This window comes from Mirounga leonina, unplaced genomic scaffold, assembly GCF_011800145.1.
Source record: "Mirounga leonina isolate KUSES-001 unplaced genomic scaffold, KU_Mleo_1.0 Mir_321, whole genome shotgun sequence".
NCBI classification, from domain to species: domain Eukaryota; kingdom Metazoa; phylum Chordata; class Mammalia; order Carnivora; family Phocidae; genus Mirounga; species Mirounga leonina.
In genome coordinates this window covers 674,218-698,016 of record NW_023270680.1, presented here as the reverse complement: position 1 = coordinate 698,016, position 23,799 = coordinate 674,218, and the positions used below count along the sequence as shown (strand labels likewise).

General features: G+C 49.0%; 1 protein-coding gene across 4 annotated transcripts in view; it reads left to right on the top strand.

The window, feature by feature from the left end:
• The window catches only part of PRKAG2 (protein kinase AMP-activated non-catalytic subunit gamma 2), a 177,928-nt gene that overhangs the window by 76,144 nt on the left and 77,985 nt on the right, over positions 1-23,799 (top strand). For 3 of the 4 annotated variants that reach the window (XM_035029842.1, XM_035029841.1, XM_035029843.1), the window contains exon 2: positions 4,630-4,847. In XM_035029842.1, the coding sequence (XP_034885733.1) occupies positions 4,630-4,847 (218 nt within the window). Of the gene's footprint in view, positions 1-4,629; positions 4,848-23,799 lie in introns of those variants that run through there. The other variant, XM_035029846.1, reaches the window with a different exon arrangement.

The following is a 23,799-nucleotide window of genomic DNA, read 5'->3' as shown; positions in this document are numbered from 1 at the left end:
AGGAAGCCCACCCCATGGGAGGAAGCCCACCCCATGGGAGGAAGCCCAAAGAGCTCCAAGCCCACCTCTCCTCCTGTCCCCCTTTCCCTCCTTCCTACTTCTCACTTCCCTTCTGCACCCAGTGCTTTCTAAGCTGTCCTGCCCGCTGGCCTGTGAAATCCCACTTTCGCACACCCAAAATGTTGTTTTAAGTCTTTGTGATCTCCCTGCAATCTCCCTATTCAATGCTGGCAGAAGGGTTTAGGATTTGGAATCAGGACGCTGGTTACAGGTGTGCCCTCTGCCATTATTTACTCACTAAAGGACCAGGGACCAGCAGCTTCTCGGGTCACTGGTTTCTCCCTCTACAAAGTGGGAAAATAAAGCTGCCCCCAGGGCATGGCTTCAGGGAGCAAATGGGGCAAGAGTGTGTAGGAGCACTTTGTAAACAGTGAGGCATTATGCAAAAAAAGATGTCGCTATTTCAAGACTCTACCCCTCTTAACAATGGTTCATGTATCAGGGAAAAGAGGGGGCATATTTTTGGCCCTAGGAAGGTTCTTTCCCTGTACCTTAAACTACACATATTGCTAATCCTCACATCATTTTACCTGTTCCCTCCCCCTCTAGAGTCCAGAGCATCATCCCGTTTTCCCCAACGAGACCACCCACTCCAGAAGGGGGCAGAGAGGAGACAGGAAGGCCGGGTGGAAAGATGGAAGCATTTTTGAACTTGGAGGGACTTCGCTGAGGGGAGCTTTCCTGGGGGCGTGGAGAATCATTCTGTTCCGCTAGAAGCCAGTTGTTACCCCCACCAGACAGGAAGCCCACTTAGCTTCTCCTCACCCCAGACAGCTCAGCAAGCTTGTGTCCAGGGCTGTGGGTGTCCTGCACCATCCTCCTTGCCTCTGTAGCACCAGGTTCAGACCATTCCAGGACGCAGAGGATGGCCCACAGAGGATGAGCCATAGGAGAAGCAGAAGCCACCATTTGGGCTTTAAAGAGCCCTCTTAGGGGGCAGCTGCTTAGTCATGTTCTCTTAAATTATTTACACTTAGGAAGGAATATTCTATGCCCAAAGAGCTTGCAAGGAAGTCTGCCAGCTTTGAATGTCCCTTACATAATGACAACTGGGCTTCATCCCTGAAGAATGTTGTGAATGGGACAGCCTCTCGTAGAGAGAGAGGGAGACTGACCAGGCCCTGCCCTCGGAGTGCTTCCATCCTGGGGCGGGGGGGGGAGGAGAGGGGGAGAGGGGGAGATAGACCTCCCCAGAGCTGGGGGCAGGCAGCTGGGATCAGGGCAAGAGGCGGGAGGCGCATCTATATGGTGTCAGCCAGCCTCTTGGCTCAAAAGCTGAACAGGGGCTGAAGAAAGTAATTTTCTGAGTTGCCAGGCATCCACATGATAGGAAAGTTGTAAAATAGGAAAGGGTGGACGATGACAGTTGTCCCTTCCCTCCCTTCCTGTCTCCAGCGGTGCCTCCGCATCCTCCCCGAGATACTCTGGGCACGTGCAGACGGGCCGAATATTCGTATGTACGTTCTTATCCCCCTTTCTGAGACTGTGAGTGGGGTCATTCTGTGCAGATGGCTCTGGGGGTTGCCTTTTCACTTCCCGCTCGGTCTCAGAGGTAAGAAGGAGGCAGCAGTCCGTCGCGCCCGTCAGGGAGCCATGGCTGTCTGCGTGGATGTGCCGTCGCCGTGTTAGCCCCTTCCTGCCGACGAGCATCTGCACCTGCAGTCTCTGCTTTTGTTTTTGTTTTTTTTTAAAGATTTATTTACTTATTTGAGAGAGCGAGAATGAGAGAGAGAGAGAGAGGTCATGAGAGAGGGGAGGGTTAGAGGGAGAAGCAGGCTCCTTGCCGAGCAGGGTGCCCGACGCGGGACTCGATCCAGGGACCCCAGGATCATGACCTGAGCCGAAGGCAGTCGCTTAACCAACTGAGCCACCCAGGTGCCCCACAGTCTCTGCTTTTAAAAGCACCACTGTGACGAATGACCCCGCACGCTCGCCTTCAGCAACCACGCAACTGCATCTACGGAAGGAAATCCCAGAAGCAGACTGTTGGGTCAAGGAGCATGTGCCTTTGCAGTTTTGGTAGACGTTGCCGGAATGCCTCCACAGAGGCATTTTTGTCCCAGCTTCTGAAAACAGCCCTGGGGGTGTGGTTGGAGCCAGAGTCCGAGCTGGGTCTGGGGGTAGAGTCACAGGCAAGATGGGGGGGCCGGTTTGGATTGTGCCCTGTGTTTGGACAGATGCGGGCGCGTCCTCACTGAGGGCGGCCCCTCCTTAACATGGAGAGCCAGGCCCCCACAGGGGCTTCACCCAAGGGGCTCTCACAGGCTGTTAGAACGTGGTTGGTGGCACCAGCTTTGAGTTCAAATGCCCCCCATCCCTCTCTGTTTCACCCGTCTGTTGGGTCTCTAGTACTCGCCCCTGGAAGCACCCAGGGGGCGTCTGTGTCCAGTGGTTGCGGCGAGCGTTGGGAGCACAGAACATAAATTCCCTGTTAGCCTGTGACGTGAGAACTAGCCTGTTCTGGGCTGCTCTGTGAGGAACGAGGCTAGTGGGCCAGCTGAGGACTCTTGCTGGAAGAACCATGGGAGGATGAGCCACCACCCCTGGGGGCGTGAGGCCCATGGGGTGCTGGGCTCCACAGAGTAGCACATGAGCTTCCCTCTTCTGCCCCCCAGCAGAGCCCTCTGAAAGGCCCAGGCACGCCCCCTCTGAGCCTTGGCGGGCATCTCCATTCCTCACTGCTCTGTGGGCACCCCTGGGGAGCATCGAAGCCGTGACACTAGAGAAGGGCCCAGACGTGGGCCAGGCAGCTCCTCTATCACCCTGCCTGCCGGGCCACCCCTCCCCCAACAGCTGGAAACCACCAGATCTCCTGCTTTTAATCCTCCCTCTCCTTCCTCCCCCATCCCCAAGCCCTACCTCAAAACGGGCTTTGCTTCTCAAGACCTTTGGGGGAAAATTTTTGTTTCTAAAAGAGTTGGGGGCTTTCCTTTTGGAGGCCTTTGGTATCTTAAGTTTTGAGACCCACAAAACCATGGGTGATCAAGTGTTCTATCTCCTGCTTTCACCTAGACCTGCTTCCCAGAGGTCATCCCACTTGGGATGGCTTCATGGGAAAGGGGGTTCCCTAGAAGATGACCCTCCTCCTTTGATTGGTTCCTTCCGAAATTCCCACCAGGGAAATATGTACCCTGAACACTCCCTGGGCAAGGGGACGGAGAGAAGACACCCACAAAGCTTCAGCCTCACACCCTTCCGTGCTCCCTTCTCTCGCCTTGCCTGTTGGGTGGCGAGGATCTTCCAGGCACCCTCCCCCCACCAGGGCAGCACTGGCTGCTGTGGGGACCTAAAAGGCCAACCCAGAACCCCTGCCCCAAAGACAGATGGGGGATTTTGTTGGGGACGGGAAACTTACATACTTTCACATTTGGTTTCGGTGTTAAATAGCGTGTTGTGACCTCATGTGGGTGATATGTGCTCACGAGTCCAGGGTAGAGGGGTCACAGGGCTGGAGAGTCAGAAGAAAGGGGTTGGTTGAATTGATTCCCGAGGAATAGGAGGTTCCTCCGGGGAGCAAAGGTGGAAGCAGAGAAGGGAACACACATGTGTACAGGGACTGTGGACTGTGAGGAGAGGGCTCTGGAATTCCGGACAGAGTAGCCCTGCAAAGGAGGTCCAGGCTTACAGCTCTGCAGCCTGATGCGTCTTTGTCTGGGTCAGAAGCGGCGAGTGGCAAAGAGGTAGCCCTTGGTACTGACATCTTTGCTTTGACTCCCATGGTTTAAAAATTTTAAATATCAAATTTAAAATAAAAAGTTTACTGAGTTATCCAGAAATGTGAGACACCAGACCCGAATCCAGATTCTGCTTCTCTTGGAAAACAAATCCAGCCACTGGACTCTATGAGTTTTCTAGAGCTGCCATAACAAAGTACCTCACACTGGGTGGCATAAAACAACGGAAGTTTCTTCTCCCGGTTAAGAGGCTAGAGGTCTGAAACCAAGGTGTCAGCCGGGCCGTCCTCCCCTGACACCCTGGAAAGCGTCCTTCCTCACCGCTGGCTTCCGATGGTCACCGGCTGCACTCGGCGCTCCTTGGCCCATAGATGTATCACTTCGGTCTCTGGCTCCCAGTGACATGGCTTCTCCTCTGAGTGTGCGTCTAGGTTTCCATGTCTTCTCCTCTTATATGGACACTGGTCTCGTTGGGTTAAGAGCCAAGCTGACTCCAGTGTGACCTCATTTTAACTTGATGACATCTGCAAAGACCCTATTCCCAAATCTTCACAGGTGCCAGGGGTTAAGGCTTCAACACAGCTATTTGGGGGATGCAACGCAGAAATAAATAAATAAATAAATAAATAAATAAATAAATAAATAAATAAATAAGTTGGGGGATGCAACGCAGAAATAAATGAATGAATGAATGAATGAATGAATAAATAAATAAATGAATAAATGAATGAATGAATGAATAAGTAAGTAAGTAAAAACTTGTCCCCAACATTCAGGATTTAATAATGCCAATTCTTGCCGTTTGAGATTTTTGGTACCAAGAAACGGAAGCGCATTCTCGGCCTTCCTCTGCCTCAGTCAGACTTCTAACAGCGCTCTGTGGTCTCCCCCGCAGCTTCGGGCCTCTCTTCCTCTCCGTCCACACCCACCCAGGTGGCCAAGCAGCACACCTTTCCTCTCGAATCCTACAAGCACGAGCCTGAGCGACTGGAAAATCGCATCTACGCCTCGTCTTCCCCTCCGGACACAGGCCAGAGGTACTGCCCGTCCTCCTTTCAGAGCGTGGCCAGGCCTCCAGCAGCATCGCCGACATACTATGCTTCCCCCAGAACCGTAAGTCTGGCCCCGTCCTGTGGGCCGGGCCTCCAGGCATCGGGAGGGGGGCACTGAAGCCGAGGCTGTGCACCCCTAACGTGTGGGGTGTATTTTATCACGAGTCCCGGGCTGAGAAAGAAACGCAGAGGGTGCAGCAGGCAAATGGCAACAAAACAGAACGTGGTAATGCCTGGAACCTAACCAGAAAGTGTGTGTTGCCTCAGCCTCTTTTAAGTAGTCAGTCATAAAAAGCTTTATTTGAATTTATCTAGATTGGGAGCCTAGAGAAAGAAGTGATAGGCGAAGCAAAAAAAAAAAAAAAAGGTTGTTTTTTTTTTTTATTTTTTTTGGTTTTTTAAATTTTATTTTATTATGTTATGTTAGTCACCATGCAAGGTTTTTTTTAAATTGAAGTTTTATTTTGGAGTTTTAAGATTTCATTTGTGCTCAGAAGCATTCTTGAAAAGATGAGGCTCTCGGAGGGCGGTGGTGTGGCGAGCCAGGCGGCTGAGCCCCCGCAGAGGCTGAGGGTCAGTGAGTGCGGATGGAGGAAGGCGGCTGAGCAACGGGACCCATGAGCTCTGCAGCGACACGGTGGGCCTGAAGCGTGGAGACGCTCTCCATCCCTGCCTGGGTCCGACGAGGAACGTGGGTCCTCAGTGTTCTGCCTGTGCCCAGCGAGGACAGAGGAACCGTGTCCCTGAAGTCCATCTATGTGGATGGGACCGTGGGGTCTGGTGGCTGTAGTCGTCCCCTGGGGTTGCTGGAACTAAGTGGCATGAACCGGGGGGCTTAAAAGAACCAGAAGCTATTGCCTTGTCGCTGCGGAGGCTGAGGTCTGAAGTCCTGGTTTGGGCAGGACCATGCTCCCTGCAAAGTGTCTGGGGGTGGGCAGGAGCCTTCCCTGGTTCTTCCAGCTTCCGGGAGCCCCGGCTGTTCCTTGGCTTGTGGCAGCATCACCCTGATCTCTGCTTCTGTCCTCACGATGTCCTCTTCTTACAAGGACACCACTCGTGTTGGAGTAGGGCCCACCCTGCTCCAGTGTGACCTCGTCTTCACTTGACCACATCCACAGTTTGTATTTCCAAACAAGGTCACGTTCACAGGCATCAGAGCCTAATACCTCACTGTGGCTTTCTGGGGACACTGTCCAACCATAGGCGTTGTTACCTTTGGAGAAAAAGGAGGTGTGTTTGTCATGCAGAGAACATGCCGTCGCTATTCTCCTTGTTCATTCAGCGATTGCTTTATGAGATGTAGGCTTCACAGAGTGTTGTTTGAGGTGCTGAGGGATCAAATGCAAGGTGTCGTTTCTGCCTTCTAGGGCTTCCTGTCTTACTGGGAACAGAGTAACACTCAGATGAAAGAGTTAAGTCAAAGCGGAAAGGAGGTTGGCGGGGGGCGGGGGGGTGGGTGGAGAGTCCGCTCTAGAGGAGGTGGGGAAGGGAAACGTGTGGTCTGATAAGGTCTGCGAAGGCCCCTGTGCAGCCCAGTAAGCTGGGCCTTGCGTAAGTGGTGGGCCTTGACTGAGGGGAGAGGTGAAGGGAAAGCCTTCCAGAGAAGAAAAGTTGCCACGACTTGAGTGGGAATGAGGGGGACGTGCAGCATGGAGAAGGAGCGGGCTGTGGGCCATGTCTGAGGGTCAGGAACGTAGCAGCAGACCAGGAGGTAGACTGGAGACAGGAAGACCCAGAAGCAGAGGAACAGTCCAGATGAGGAGCAGGACAGGGCTTGGCCCTGGAGAGCTATGGGCCTTGGAGGAAGGTCGTCCACGTTCTTGGGTGGGAATGAGAGAAGATCTAGAAAGGCTCTCCTGGGCGCTTCACAAAGAAACTTGGTTTAGAGACAATGGAACAAAAAAAGAATCCAAAAAGGGAACCGTGAGGCAACCCAGATTGTCAAAAGCAGGAAGCCATTACTCCTCTGGGGCTAGAGGGGCAATGAGAGGTGGTGGGGTTACCAGAGCCCATCCGATGAGAGTAGAACCTGGTGTGTCTGCCTGGTAGGAGCTGGAGCCACAGAAGAGAAGCAGCACCTGGCCAGAGATGCCCTTTGGGGCAGAGGGATAGAAATCCTCCAGCCTTGTGCCAAACCTATCCCGAAGCCTATGGGCGAGGTGATCTGGTACAGAAGGAGCCTGTGGGGGCCGGGAGCAGAGGAGAGGACCGAAGAGGGAGGTGACCAGCAGAGAGGCTCCCAAAGATAAGGAGATATAAAAGTCTCAAGATATTGGCTTCTTCTCATTATTTATTAGTGATAGTTGAGAGAATAACCCCATTTAGGAAGAGACACCGATTTGAAGAGAAAACAGTTATTTGGGGTTTAGATCATTGGAAGTTATGCTGACAGACACAAGGCTTGTCCATGATTGCAGAAGTTTGCTGCTGGCCTTTCCCAGTTTAAATAAAAGAGAATCCAGAGAGTGCTTTCGGTCCCGTGTCAGCTTTTTTCCTCTGACAATAATGACTGGGAAGTGGTGTTCTTAGCTGTTTACACCTCACACAACTCAGAAGCCCATGGCTGAGGCCAACGAGCCGGAGTCCTTCCGGGATTTCCGAGGCGGTTCTGGGGCCAGAGTGGAAGTATCCTCAGCTATATCCCACACTCAGTGATGGATATGCCATGTGCCTGGTCAGGGCCTGTGATCCCACACACACGGCTGACAGTGAGCGTGACATTTCAGCGACATTTCAGCAACCATCCACATGTCCCGAGGGGAGGGTCAAGATGTGGTCATTCTGTACAATGGGATCTTACTCAGCCTTAAAAAGGAAGGACATCCTGATACCTGCTACAACATGGATGAGCCTTGGGGACATTATGCTGAGTGAAATAAGCTAGTCATACAAGGACAAATCCTGTGTGATTCCACGTGTCTGAGGTTTCCAGAGTAGTCAGATTCACAGACACAGAAAATAGAAGGGTGGGCGCCAGAGGCTGGACGGGGAAGACTGGAGAGTCGTTGTTCAGTGGGGCAGAGTTTCAGTTTGGGAAGATGGAGAAGTTCTGTAGATGATGGGGGTCACGGTAGCACAACAGTGTGAATGTACTCAATACCACTGAATCATACTTTTAAAAGTGGTTAAAATGGCAAATTTTATATTACGTGATCCAGGCAAGACTACAATGTTTATATAGTTTGAGCTTCAGAAAATCTGGGTGGTCACCAGAGGCTCCCCACTTACGTTTTGCAATGATACATTTCAAAATCGGAAGACGATGTCCCCACTGGCCCCCTGACATTAGACAGGCTTGATCCCATTGGACAGCTTTCTTTCTTTTTATTTAAAAGATTTTATTAATTTATCTGACAGAGAGATAGAGAGAGAGCACAAGTAGGAAGAGCGGCAGGGAGAGGGAGAAGCAGGCTCTCCGCGGAGCAGGGAGCCCGATGCGGGGCTCGATCCCAGGACCCTGGGATCATGACCCGAGCTGAAGGCAGACACCCAACCGACTGAGCCACCCAGGCGCCCCCCGTTGGTCAGCTTTATCACCGGAGGCGTCCCCGGGGGCCCCTGTCATGGCCTCTGCAGCCATTATTGAGCTGGGTCTGTCCTGCTTTGCGCAGGGCTGGTGGTCATTTCAAGTTTCTACGAAGTGCACTTCTTTATCACTGGACTATATTGATTGTCTTAAGTTCCTTAAGAGCTTGGCTGATTTCATAAATTTGTCTACCAGCATAATCTTCATTGGAGAAATGTGATTGCTTAAAGACTTCTGTCAGCCTGAAAATACTCAGATATAATTTGTCTCTGCCCTTTGGAACAAAAAGACGCTTTCTGTAAACATTGACCCCAAAGATCACTTTTATAAAATATGTTCCCATGAGTCTTATTCTAAAATTGGAATGGGGATAAGGGTAATTAGTTTGTCTTTGGTAGAAAGTACTCATTTTATCATTTATTTACTCAGCAAAGACTTACTAAGCAACTTCTGTGTGTCGTAAACTGTGCTCAGAAAGGGCAAGTGGGTGACAAACGTATGAGGAAGAGACATGTTTGTCCTTTTCACTACTTGATCAAGGGCGCATTATGCATGGGAGGGCTTCGAAAAATAGCTAATAACTAGTTGAACAAAGGAGGGAGATTTGTCTCTCCGGGGGATGCAGGCAGGTAAATAATTACAACAGAGTTTGATAGAGCCTGGGTTATGATGGGAGGAAACACCCAGTCCAGTGTGAGTGCCTGGAAGAGCCAATCCCAGAGGAAGGAAGTGGACTTTTTTTCAGCAGAGAGCAATAATCAGTTTTGCAGCTTTGGATGATCTGTTCCGGATGGATATGGAAACAAGACTGGATTTGAGTAAGACGGGAGCTCAGACGGGACACAGTGTGAAATTATCTGCGCCTGGTGGTAGCTGACGGTGGAACAGAGTGGACCAATGTTAAGAAGTTAAGAACTATTTAAGAGGTTGAATTGAAAGGAATTTGGAATGCAGTGATTGATAGGTTGAGGGGGAAAGGGAAGAATCAAGGATGATTCTAGAAGTTTTGCCTTAGGAAACTAGATGAATGGTAGTTGCAGTTGCTGGGATAGGGAACAGGGGAGGAAGAGGAGCAGGCTATGGATGTGTGCGTGCATGCATGCATGTGAGCAGGTGTGTGTGTGTGTGTGTGTGTGTGTATTCAGGTGGTGGTATTATAATAAGGTGCCCATGGAACATTCAAGAGGAGGTATCCAAAGGGCAGTTGGATATGTGCATCTGGAGCTAGAAATTAAGATTGAAAATCATCAGGACATGAAAGGTAATTTATGCCACAGTTGTAGATGAAATAATCTAGAAAAATACATGGTAGGTGAGAAGAGAGCCAGAAAAACGTGGACATTTCAGGCACAAACAAAGGAAAAGGATTCTGGATTGCCTTGAGATTAGGCAGAAAAGCAGGCAAACACAGTATCATGGAAGCAAAAGGAATGTGTTTCACTGTGTCTCACACATTCGGAGGGAATGACCAGTGACGTCAAATGCAGTTGAGTGGCCTGCAATGTAAGGACTGAGGTCGGCCCCGATGACATTGGCAGGAATACTTTGGTCACGTGCAGAAGCCATGGAATGTGGGCTGAATGGTGAAGAGTGAAGAAGTGGAGATCTCTAGTGTAGATCGCTCGAGGATCCTGACTTTGAAGGGGAGGAGATAGGGCTGTCGCTGTTAGAATGGAGGTGATGGTTTTTTCCTATAACTGGGAATAGGTTTAAATACTAATCGGGACACGGTTAGTAGGAAGGAAGCAGTAAAAGACCAAAGGGAAAAGGCGAGCCTTACGTTCTGCTCTTGTCAAGGAAACGGGTAGGATTTCTTGCGTGGTGGCAGGTGTTTGTCTTGGGCCAGTGGAAGAATCATCTTCTGTTGCACTGAAGACTTGACATGAAGGTATTCGAGGCATCAGTGCTTTTCCGGTTCCCTTTCCACAACACTCATTCCCCCACTCCTCCCCTTTTTCTTCCAGGAATTTCACTCTTGACCTACGTCTTGGGTCAGAGTCCCTAGAAGCAGAGTCTGAGATGGGGTTTGGGCTGCAAGTTTGTCAATTGACTACAGAGTGCTCAGAATAAACCTGTAGGTGCAAGGGGAGGAAAGAAGGAAGGCGAGTATGTGGTTTGGGATGAGATGTAGCCTCAGCCTGACAGGAGAGCTCTGGAGCGTAAACTGTGCCAGAATTTGCCCTGCCTGGAGGCAAGGAGGCTGGCCTTTTTACCCTCACACCAAGCAGCCGTTAGTTTTGCGATGCCCCAGGTGGAGGGAAATGCACCTCCAGCTGGGATCATCTGAGGACAATCCTGGAAGAAGTTTGCAGGTTTGAGCCATCAGCAGCAGCCCCTGAGCCAGTGACAGGGGACGCAAGGCATCGGCTGAGGCCTGGTCTCTCGTCTTCTCTTGCCTGGTTGGTTCCTGTATCGTCCCCGTTCTTCTATTGCCACATAAAAACCTCCCCAAAACTTAAGACAGCAACCGTTTCTTTAGCTCACAATCCTGCAGGCTGTCAATTCGGGTTGGGCATTCTTCTTGTCTTGGCCGTGCTTACTCACACGTCTGTGGTCACTTACGAGGTTACTTGGCGGCTGGTCGGCCCTGAGCGGCCTCAGCTGGAATGTCTCACCTCTGTTCCGTGTGGTCTCTCCTCCCCCAGCAGAGGCTGTCCCAGACTTGTTCTTATGACAGTGGCACGATTCCAGGAGGCAAGTCTTCCTGAGGCCTCGGCTCAGAACTGGTACCCTAACTCCTACCTGAGGTAGAATCTGTTTCCTCTCCCCTTGAAGCTGGGTTGGGTTTTTTCCTTGCTTCGGCCACCAGAAAGAAGCAGAAATGACAAAGTCCCACTGCAGAGAGCCTGGATACAGGAAGACGTGAAGAGTGTGGGCCAATTTTCAGATCTCCCACACGCCTTATCACTTGATTTCAACAGCCGGGCCTGTCGTGGAACACAACATACTGGAGTCGAGAGGTTCATTTATCTCTGTATGAGGAGTCTAATTTAGACGGTTAACTCTTTTGAGAGTAATTCCCTGAAAAGGACGCTGCTGCAGTTTGTGTTCCCGGAGAAGCAGACTCTAGCCAGAAACTAGTGTGCAGGGTGTTCATTAGGAAGCGTTCTAAGGATCAATGCCTGAGGGAGAAAGGAAGGAGGGAGGCAGGTCTGAGGGAGAAGCTGCGAAGCAGGGCTGTCTCGACCAGGTCCTCGGCAGACCCCCAGGAGCCCTAAAACTGGGGCAGCTCCCCAGACTTGTCCCAAGTTGGGGCAAAGGAGCCAGGCCCTTCTACCGTTGCATCAACCACTCATTAGATGGCAGCTCTCCTGGAAGGGGGTTGACCGTGGCCAAGGCAACTCTCCTCAGCCAACTGCAGTGCTGGCTAATAGTTGAAGGCCATCACTTGGCAGATTCCCAATAGCTGGGGGGAAATCCTTCACTTCTGAAAGGGGATCTGAGTGGTACATCACAACCTCTAACCATGGGCTTATAGTCTCTACTTTTTTTTTTTTCTATTTATGATCCCAAAATTCTGATAGGTGAAAACAAGGGCTATCATATTTCTTCTTATGATGTATTTAAAACGTAACTAAACTGAAGAAAAGGGTTCAGGATGGTTGGTTGGGGATGAATGAAGAGGGTTTTATTAGGCCCAGGGCGAGAGGAACTAAGGCCCCAGCCAACACCCATCACCAACTCCCCTCCTGTGGGAGTGAGCCACCATGAACGTGAATCCTCCAGCCCCAGTCAAGTCTTCAGATGAGACTGTAGCCCCAGCCAATACCAGAGATCCAGGACCACCCATCTGAACTGCTCATGAATTCCTGACCCACAGAAACTATAAGAAATAATGTATTGTTCTGCTATGGCTACTACAACAGAATGCCACAGACTGAAGGTTTTAACAGAAATTCATTTCTCGGGGCGTGTGGGTGGCTCAGTCAGTTAAGCATCTGCCTTCAGCTCAGGTCATGATCCTGGGATCCTGGGATCGAGCCCCACGTGGGGCTCCCTGCTAAGTGGGGAGTCTGCTTCTCCCTCTCTCTCTCTGCTGCTCCTCCTGCTCATGCTCTCTCTCTCTCATAAATAATTAAGAAAAAATTTTTAAAAAAAGAAAAAATTCATTTCTCACAGTTCTGGAGGCCAGAAGTCCAGGCTCAGGGTGTTGACAGGATCCGGAGGCCTCCTCTGCTGCAGATGCCACCTTCCTGCTGTGTCCTTATGTGGTCTTTCCTCTGTGCGCATGCATCCCTGGTGTCTCTTCCTCCTCTTATGAGGACACCAGTCCTATTGGGTTAGGACCCCACCCTATGACCTCACTTAACCTTAGTTACTTCCTTAAAGGCCCCATCCCCTAATACACTCACACTGGGGGTTAAGGGCTTCAGCCTATGAATTTGGAGGTGGGGGGACACAATTCAATGCATCACAGATAATAAATTACTATTATTCTCTTAAGCCACTGAGTTTTGGGGTGATCTGTTATATATCGAAAGATATCTAGTACCTGTTTTATCATGTATCTGGGGAGATATTAAACTCAGAAGTTTGGGGTTCGTTTTAAAAATTGATTGTCTTGCCACTGAGTCACTCTTTAAGATCCCTGGTTTTCCTAGTATGAATATTTGGAAGGAAGTCACCAACCAGTCTTTCAAGATTGTTATTTGGAATAATTAACCTTTTTTATTTTTTAAGATAGGAAAGCACTCTAAAAATCTAAAAATATTTAAAATCACTTGACCTTAAGGAATAGATAAGATTTTAGAGGCTCTATTTTGTTCTTTTATTCCCATCTACCATTTTAAATACCAAATTACAACCTAATAAGATCTTGGTGTTAAGACCATCTGCCCAGAAATGGCAAACTAACAGTTCCATAGTCCGTTACTCACAACAGATTAGATATTTTAAAAATAGTTTGGGAAAGATTCACATTGGGTCGAGGAGTAAGGAGCGCCAGCGAGAACTGATTCATATTGGGATTGGTTATCACAAGAGTTGTTGCTTACACAAGTGTTGCCAGCGTGTTGAAGAGGCAGGCAGGGAATATCTACTCTCCCGGCTGTCAAAAGAAGGTATTATCATTGGCATCCTTCCTGGGTCCCTGCACTGGTAGGATCATGACTTCATGAGCAGAGAGAAGGCAGAGCCCAAATAAGAGAGATGTACTTGGCTGAGCACTTGGCCTGTTTTTTCTGAGCACTGGCCTGGGTCTGTGGGATTCTTATTTATTCTGTTCCCCAAGGTAGCTGAGCTCCAGGAAAGGATGTTGAATCTTTTTACCTCAATTTTTCTTTAATTTGACAAATGGCCTACCTCTGTCACCTTCCCGGGACCCATGCGGGAAATGACTCGTTCAATGGTGGTTTCCTAAGATGCCATCATTTGCCTGACAGCAGGCTAGGTACTGAGTGCTCAGGGACAGTTGAGAGCATTTCTGCCTCAAGAGTCTCAGCAAGTGCAGGTCCCATGGAGCTGGGATCCAGGGCTAAAGCGGCTGAGGGGTGCCTCCACCTCTTCCCTCACGGACCACAACCTAACAGATGCGGGATATGCACTTGGCATCACTGTGATCACGAGGGCACAAATGTACATTTCCCAGAGTGAGTTATTTGGCTGTCTCGGTTGATAGAGCCAACCCTTCTGTTGGTCAAATGTGCCATCATGACAGCAGGCCCTTCAGGATTCATCTTGAACTTTTCCACCCAAAAGGAACAACGCTGGACAAGGGAATGGTTAAAATATTGGGGTCCCGTGGAGTTGGGATGCTCACTGGAGTTTCTCAGGATGATCTATAGATAAGGCCTCTGCCGGAGGAGGACTACGTGGCAGTTCGCTTTTTCCTTCCCTTGGGCCGGCATTGTCAAGGACGCCACCTAACTGTGCAACAGGCCTTGACTAAATGTATCTCTTGTTGAAGAAACCATCTTGATCATGGCTGTCTATAAGCTCAGGGCAGAAGCCAGCCTTCCGGGAGCCACTAGGTGAGTGTGCGGTGACAAAGGGTAGATGGAAACAGCTTTGTCATGAAGTTTGGAGTGAAGAGGAGCCATGAGTGAGGGCCAGGGCTGGCGGGGAGCCAGAGGGCATTTCTCTCAAAGATGGGCCTGGCCTGAGCATGTGAACGTGCTGATGGAGGGAGGTAAAAGTTCCCGAACCTCCCACCCTCTCTACCCACTCCTCTGTCCTCCAAAGATGTAGGCTTTACGTGAGGATCGAAGGAGAGCGTGTGTGTAGGCTTCCCGAAGCTCCGTTACTAGCAAACACTGAAGTCGACCTTGAACCAAGGGAACGGGACTCCAAAGCCCATGTTCGTGGTGTGACTTCCTACGGCCTCTAGAGAAGTCCGGGCTTCTCGGCCCACCCGTTGCACGCGACACAGGGTCTTACCGCACCTACGCCTGGTTCAGGGGCTGGCCCCGGGGCCAAAGCTGGCCCGTCATCTCTTTCTGTAATGCAAGTTTTCTTAATACACAGCCATGCCCATTCGTTAATGCCTCGTCTCTGGCTGCTTTCACGGGGAAGCAGAGGTGAGTACTTGTAACAGAGACCAGATGGCCTGCAAAATGCACGATATTTATCATCTGGCCTTTTTTCGGGAAAAAAACTTGCCAGCTCCTGACTAATTTGTGCCAGAGCCTCCCTTTCCTGCATCTCATTAATTAATAGGACCTCCCACGCCAAGTGCCAGGGTGAGACTAGTCCCCAGACAGGCAAGAGGTCAGTGGCAGAGCCCTGCCCCACTGAAGGCTCAGCGCCAGTCCCACGGGAAAGCGCAAGGGAAGTTAGTCATCGGGCCTGCCCGCCACAGGCCCCGCCCGAAGCCGGGCTGCCCGTAAAGTTGGCAAACTGACCGGTGGTCCTGTAGAGTTGGGACTGGGGGATCTGCAATCCCCTTACCCTCTGAGCATTATGATGTCATACAGTCCGCTTTGGGACTGGATTGAGGAGATTATGGGGTAATATAAATTTAAGGTGGAAGGGCCCTTATTCATCCCCTTACTCTCATTGAGTGAGGAAAGGATGCAAATTTGATGTAAATGGCACAAATGGGCCTCGTGAAGTCTTCGTTGCCTACCCTGGCAGCGGTTTCGAGGAATGAATTGGTCAGCTGAGCAGTTTTTTCCCAAAGATTTTATTTATTTATTTGAGAAAGAGAGAGAGCACGAGCGAGGGGCGGAGCAGAGGCAGAGGGAGAGAGAGAATCTCTCAAGCAGACTCCACACTGAGCACAGAGCCCGACGTGGGGCTCCATCTCCCGACCCTGAGATCGTGACCTGAGCCGAAACCAAGAGCCGGACGCTTCACTGACTGAGCCGCCCAGGTGCCCCCACAGCCATGTATTTTAATAGAAGGATTGCTCCAGGGACAGGCTAGAGGCCAGAGGAAGCCTCCAGAAGACTAAGCAAGCAGACCCATTAAGAAAGGACAACGGTAGTCCAGTGAGACACAACAAAGGGCTGAATTAAGGCCACAGGAGTGAAGACTTAGAGGAAGGGGTTAATTATGAAGGCATGTAGCAGATAAAATCAGCTGGCCTGGGTGAGACCCAGGGACATGGCGTGTGGGAGGAGGGCTCGAGGTGACTCTCCAGTTTGTGGCATGAAATGTTGGAGGACAGTGTCCTTAAACTGGGAGGGGAAGTAGATCTTGGGATGAAAGTTAACTCCGTTTGTGCCCCACATTCTTTGATTCCAGGGGCCTGGATATGTAAGCCTGGGGCAGAGAAGCAGAGGTTCAAAAATGATTCTCTTTGTCCCTTTTACGGGCCATGCGTTAAATCAAAGAAATCAAGACTCTGAACACCTTTACCTTTATAGCTGCTGATGCAGCAGAGAAAAGCAAGCAGAATTTCATTCTTTTTTTTTTTTTTTTAAGATTTTATTTATTTATTTGACAGAGAGAGAGAGACAGCAAGAGAGGGAACACAAGCAGGAGGAGTGGGAGAGGGAGAAGCAGGCTTCCCGCGGAGCAGGGAGCCCGATGCGGGGCTTGATCCCAGGACCTTGGGATCATGACCTGAGCCGAAGGCAGACGCTTAACGACTGAGCCACCCAGGCGCCCCCAGAATTTCATTCTAATGAGGGACACTTTTTACCAATACAGCTGTATGAAAATGCACTTGGGGGGCTGAACGTTAGATGGTGGAAAAATTACTGTACCTACTCATGCATTCTAGACGGGCTTGTCTTGATTTGCATTTAGATGGGAATTCCTTCAGCTCAGAACCAGGATTGTCCTCTAACCCACTGCACTCAGAAAAGCATTAACTTGGGCTGGTGAAGTGTTGTTGGTACAACAGCGACCCAGACCCTAACACCAACCAGTATTAATAGTGTTGCTTAATGACTCCATAGAAATGAGCCACTGGAATGGTGGAAAAGTTTAGAACAAGCCTCCTCCAGCAGGTGCCTGAGACTGCAGTGTGTAACCTGTTAATGAGTGACTACCCAAACTCCCCAGCAGTGCTCCACCCGCTTCAGGAGGCGGTGTGTTGTCTTCCTGCTATTTCTGAGGCTGAGCACAGAACCCGAGGGCACCATCGGGTGGAGTCCTGAGTACGAAGGACATCTGCACATCATGAGCATGGTTAGAGGCGGATCAGGAACAACTCTCTACGGAACTACACAGGGTAAATTCCAGGATGATCTCTACGCCTCGGCCGACGAGTTCCTCTTCTCGCATTGTATCAAAAGCAGATTAAAAACCCATTGCCTATCATGTGTTCATCTGCAAATTGGAAAGGCTATTCAATTACCTTGGGTTAGTCTGGTTATGCCGTTCCGTTGGCCGTCTTTGCATTTAATTTTTAAAATTAGGTACATCTGGAGAAGTCTTTTATTATCTCTTTTTAAAATAGCATTCCTAGGCGCCTGGGTGGGTCAGTCCATTGAACATCTGCCTTCGGCTCAGGTCATGATCCTGGGGTCCTGGGATCAAGCCCCGCATCGGGCTCCTTGGTCAGCGGGGAGTCTGCTTCTCCCTCTGCCTGCCGTGCTCTCTCTCTCTCTCTCTCTCTGTCAAATAAATAAAATCTTAAAAAAAAAAAAAATAGCATCCCTCTGGGATGAGGGAGTCCTGGAGATTGGTGGCAGCACAACCATGTGCGTGTACTTAACACGACTGACCCGTGTGCTTAAAAATGGTCAAGAAAGGGCGCCTGGGTGGCTCAGTTGGTTGAGCGACTGCCTTCGGCTCAGGTCATGGTCCCGGGGTCCTGGGATCGAGCCCCGCGTCGGGCTCCCTGCTCTGCGGGGAGCCTGCTTCTCCCTCTCCCACTCCCCCTGCTTGTGTTCCCTCTCTCGCTGTGTCTCTCTCTGTCAAATAAATAAATAAAATCTTTAAAAAAAAAATGGTCAAGAAGGCAAATTTTATGTTATTTTACCACAATTCGAAAATTTTTAAATAATAACATTCCCCTGATTATAAAAAGAAAAGCATAAAGGGAAGAAAAACTTTGCACACAGTTCTGCCATGCTGAGACAGTTGAACTGTGCTGGGGCATGTTTTGCTTGCCCTTCGCTGTGCACTCGTACATACAGCCGTAGCCGTGGACACGTGACAGACTTAAGCCTGAGCACTCCGCTGAAGGGGTAATCAGGCCCCTGTCTTCAGTTTACAGAGTCTGGCTGTCAGGAGGATGTCATTTTTAAAGGTCTCATTTCATAAAATTTGGTGGTCACACCGTATTAAATATTACTTTATACTATTCAAATTATGAAGCAGACCGCTGGGTCTAACCCAGTAAACGATAAATATTACATGTAGCTTGGAGAGCACGTTTAACATACCCAAAGCCCTTGGGGCGCCTGGGTGGCTCAGTCGTTAAGCATCTGCCTTCAGCTCAGGTCATGGTCCCAGGGTCCTGGGATCGAGCCCCGCATTGGGCTCCCGCTCGGCGGGAAGCCTGCTTCTCCCTCTCCCATTCCCCCTGCTTGTGTTCCTGCTCTCGCTGTCTCTGTCTTTGTCAAATAAATGAATAAAATCTTTTTAAAAAGGGGGGGGCACCTGGGTGGCTCAGTTGGTTAAGCGACTGCCTTCGGCTCAGGTCATGATCCCAGGGTCCTGGGATCGAGTCCCACATCGGGCTCTCTGCTCAGCGGGGAGCCTGCTTCTCCCTCTCCCTCTGCTGCTCCCCCTGCTTGTGCTCTCTCTCTCTTTCTCTCTCTGTCAAATAATTAAATAAAATAAAATCTTAAAAAAGAAAAGAAAAAAAGAAAGTTACAAAAAAAAAAAAAAACCCACAAAAACACAAACAAACATACCCAAAGCCGTCAGAGATCGTAGTGATATTCGGATAAAAGATAGTACAATCTTGGGCGCCTGGGTGGCTCAGTTGGTTAAGCGACTGCCTTCGGCTCAGGTCATGATCCTGGAGTCCCTGGATGGAGTCCCGCATTGGGCTACCTGCTCGGCAGGGAGTCTGCTTCTCCCTCTGACCCTAACCCCTCTCATGTGCTCTCTCTCAAATAAATAAATAAAATCTTAAAAAAAAAAAAAAAAAAGATAGTAAATCTCATGAGACTTATTCACTAGCAGTCAGATTCTTTTAAAAAAAAAACCGAGTATACAACACTTGAGTACCGGGAGGCTGCAGGGGTTCCAGAGCTGTTTGCCTGCCGGTCGGGGACTCAGCTGCCGCTTTGAGGAGTCAGGTGAGCAGGTGAATGAAAGGAACACGTTTTCCCATTCTTAAGATCTGTCCTTGTTCGTGGACTTGATTCTGGCCTTTCACTTTTATCATGTCTGGCAATTGAGGATTGGTTTGGGGGGAGGATCCCCAAATACAAATTTACGTGCTCACTACCCGTATTTGAAGATGCTAGAATTGGGATGTAAAATCAATATAGTTTATTCTTTTCCAGAATGTAAGAATGATTGCAGAAATAATTTTCCACTAGTGGAAAAAATATACTTACTCATTCGGGATTTTCCCTAGTGTCCCCCCCCTCCCAAGGGGCTGTATATAGCACTGCATGCTGAAATAACAACAGAATTTCTCTTCAAAATAGAGACCTGGTGTTAGTGGTTCAAGAAAGAGTCTGTGCCACTCTCCCACTTCCCCTGCTTGTGTTCCCTCTCTCGCTATGTCTCTCTCTGTCAAATAAATAAAATCTTTAAAAAAAAAAAAAAAGAAAGAGTCTGCGATCCTTCCTGCTCTCGGGACACGTGTCCATAGATGGGGCTGTCTTATCGCTCTGCCTACCCACTTACTCAATCTGACAAATGGGCAATTAAAGAAAACGTCTATTTCCCACTGGGCATAAACTGTAGACTGCATTTGACTTATGCATTAGGTTCGCATGCATCTGCGGCGACTGGGCAAGGGCCCCTCATGTTAAGGTATCTGTGTGATATGACAGGAAAAGCCATAAAGTCAACATAAACACTCATCCATTACCTGTTTATAAGATGGTAAAAGCAAGTATAGAGGGCCTGTAGCTCCGAGGACTTAGAGCATCTCCAGCATTTAGTTCGTTGACCTGACTTACATGGAGGGAGGTGTACCTACTCCCCTCAACAAAGCAAAGTCATTTTTTAATTTTTCTGAGAACTAGGAGGCAGAAACAGAAGTAGAACACGGAATACGTTGCCTAGATAAAACAAACACAAGTAATAAAAGGTCTATTCAAAACAAAAAATATAAAGAGACTGTTTTTTAAATAAGCCACCGAGACCAAATGTGAGAAGATCGAGTTGTATTTACAAATATATTTCGTTGAATAGTTAAGTGCATAGAATAAGGTCAAATTTTATTTCCATTCCAACAGCACTGCAACAGGTTAGTTTGGATTGTGGTTGATTGCTGTGTCACCAGATTTCCCCCAGCGCTTAGAGAATCAAGCAGGATCTTCATGCACCTCAGTATGGCACCAGAAATTCTGTAACCATCAGTAATACCTCATTCTCTTCTCCAATTTGAATTACATTCTGAATTGACTCAGAAGACCATCAGATCCTGTGCGTTATTTCCAGTTTGGTCCTTAACACAAATGCACAGCAGTTGAAATAATATAAACCAGCTCCTTAGTCATCTACACCAGAAATAACCTTGGTGGAATGATTATAACACACTGTTCTAGATGCTTCGTGATACTCATTGTAGGTTAGTTAAAATCATCTTATAACATGTTCCTCATTTGTGGGTTTGGGATAATCCTGTTTCATAGTGTTTCTGCATGTGTTCTCAGCCCAGTATTTAATTAGATAAGGCACATTTGGTGGCAAATAATTTATGAAGTGTCGTTTTCAGGGACACTTGGGTAGCTCAGTTGGTTAAGTGTCTGCCTTCAGCTCAGGTCATGATCCTACGGTCCTGGGATCAAGCCCCGTGTCGGGCTCCCTGCTCAGCAGGTAGCCTGCTTCTCCCTCTCCCTCTGCTGCTCCCCCTGCTTATGTTCTCTCTCTTTCTTTCTCTCTCTGTCTCTGACAGATAAATAAATAAAATCTTTTTTTTTTAAGTGTCATTTTTCAGTCTTAAAATTATCTTCAGTGGACTTGGAGAACGCATAGGATGACAATAGGTGCTCTGGGATCTGTGGAACAAATTTATCCACCGTTCTTTGAATATAATATCGTTTATTATTCCTTCTTTAAAATAATAAGCATTCGGTGCATTGATTTCTTACACCCAGTGCAAGTTCTTTGACTTCCCATCCTCACAACACAATACAGTCACTCTCTCCTGCCTGGTTTGCAGATTATGAAATTAGGGATGCAGTCAAAACCCACTTGTTGATGCCTGTTAGGAGCCAGGCATACGCTATCCCGGCCAGATCTCTGCTAGCTCTGCAAAGGAGGCGTTTTCATCTCTATTGTGCAGGTTAAGAATCAAGATGTAGAAAAATTATGTAATCTGCTCGAGACTTTGCCACTCATAACTAGTAGAGACATGGTGCACATGGACACCTACCTTTGAGACCCAGTACCGAACAACAGTCCCCACACTAAGAGCAGCAATCATTCATTGGCAACCAGCCAGAGGGGAGAACCCCACATTGGCACGCACCTCGGAGAGGGATGTGCTGGACCCCCAGCCAGCATGTGGCAGAGCCGGGACTTGCAACCGGGACCGCTGCAGGCCTTACGAAGGGCATGAGCTTTGAGGTCAAATACACCTTATTCTCATCCACACAACTTGCTTTCTTCATTTTTTTCTATGCTTTGGGCACCTGTTTCGACTTTGACATCCGTCTTAGAAGTCTTACCTGAAAGAAGTAACACCTGATGAATAATACCCTTTTGAGATTTTTGTCAATACTTGGCTTCTGAATTCTGTGATGTTACTTGCATTAAAACACTCGCCCAATGCAACCAGGTCACCTCCCCTTCTTTTTTTATCTTTGTTTTCTTTTTTTTAAGTAGGCTCCACACCCAACATGGGGCTTGAACTCATGACCCTGAGATCAAGAGTCTCCTGCTCTACCCACTGAGCCAGCCAGGTGCCCCAAGTCACCTCGCCTTCCTAAGGCAGGAAACTATAATGAAAGAGAAGGCTGATGCTGGCTTGATTCACACGTGCTCTCCAAGACATGGCGTCCCCTTCCTCAGATCCTTAGTCATGCATCCCAGCTTTCAAAGATTTATGCTTGGCCGAGTATATTGCTGGACTGAGATCCTTGCCTGTGAACTAAGCTGTGGTTTTTTGCATGGTCAGGAGGCGTATCTGGTATTGTCATCTGTTTTAAACTTTTAGTTATTTCCGGTTTCTCTTGACTCATCAGACAACGCATGTATTTCTCCGTGTCCATGATACATAAGGATGTGCTTAACATTTTTTTTAGCTTATCCTCAAAAGTGAAGCCCAATATGGTGCTACTCGGGCTTTTGGATGAGACTGAGTCTTCAGTCATCAGAGTTTATCCACTGATAAAATCCCAGGATTGATTGATTGATTGATTGATTGATTGATTAAAGATTTTATTGATTTATTTGACAGAGAGAGACACAGCGAGAGAGGGAACACAAGCAGGGGGAGTGGGAGAGGGAGAAGGAGAAGCAGGCTTCCCGCCGAACAGGGAGCCTGATGCGGGGCTCGATCCCAGGACCCTGGGATCATGACCTGAGCCAAAAGCAGACGCTTAATGACTGAGCCACCCAGGCGCCCCAAAATCCCAGGATTTAAAAAGCATATCACCCTTGGCCATATTGTTGTTAATCAGATTTATAAAACTGGATTTGTCTGTCACCATAATCACAGAGAACTAGCTGGCTGGATTTTCACCAAATTTGGACAGTATGTTCGAGATGGTGTGACTTGAAGTTGAGGCTATGTGGGTGTATGATGGTAATGTCTTGAGCTCTGGCTAAATGCTGGTGCAAGTGCTTTATGTTAGTCAACTCGCATATCCCTCACGGCCCCACAAGGTAGGTCCTGTGGGACCCCTGTCGTACAGACGGGGACACCGCGGCACAGTCAGCTCCACGGGCATGTGGCCTATGCAGTTGCCCTGTGCTTATGAGGGCCCCTTCCTGCTTTAAAGCTCTATCTATTGTCATCTTGAAATTCTTCATTTTTGAGCAAGGGGCCCGTGTTTTCATTTCGCTCTGGGCCTGGCAAGTGGGGCAGCCGGTGCTGGGATCCGTACCACGTTCGAGTGAGAGAACCAGGATTAGGCCCCGGTGGTCTGCTCCAGAGCCTGCACTCCTTACCCATGCTGACCTGCCTCCCAGAGAGTAAGTTCTAGTCCAAGAGGGGCCGCCTTGCTATGATGCCTCTGGATTTCTCCTCCAGAGAGCTACTTTGCACACACTCTGTTCAAGGTGATGATTGTTTGGGTGCAGCTGTGGGGAGAGGTCACTGACAACGGCTCATGACTCCAAGGAGGCATCAGCTAGGCTCTAATGTGTCCTTTTAAAGAAGAACCCAGGGAGGGCGCCTGGGTGGCTCAGTCGTTAAGCGTCTGCCTTCGGCTCAGGTCATGATCCTGGGGTCCTGGGATCGAGCCCCGCATCGGGCTCCCTGCTCGGTGGGAAGCCTGCTTCTCCCTCCCCCACTCCCCCTGCTTGTGTTCCCTCTCTAGCTGTCTCTCTCTGTCAAATAAATAAATAAAATCTTTAAAAAAAAAAAAAAAAAGAAGAAGAACCCGGGGAGAGTGATGCCTGGCGGCATGCTTTTGGGCCTGGTGCCTCCCAAACAGTGGCACAAGGCTGCCCGGAGACCAGCACTCTAATTTCTCTTACTTTGGCCCCTTTACAAGTATAAGACTGTTGCTGTTCTTATGAATGCCCATGGAAACTACACAGAAGGAGAAGAATAAAAATATAATTACTGGTTCACCTATTTTCTGAGTAATACTGATAATTCGGGTGACTCTCCTCAGGTGAAATTTGGGAATAATTTCATTTTCACAAGTGAATTCACAATAGCAGGACCAGACCTGGAGCTTCTGGATGCTTGTCCTCCTCCTCCTCCCCTGCTTGTCTGCATCTCCTGCCTCAGGCACGCTCGCAGATGTCAGACCAAGGACGAAGTTTGGGAGAAAAATGGCAAGTCTCAGCA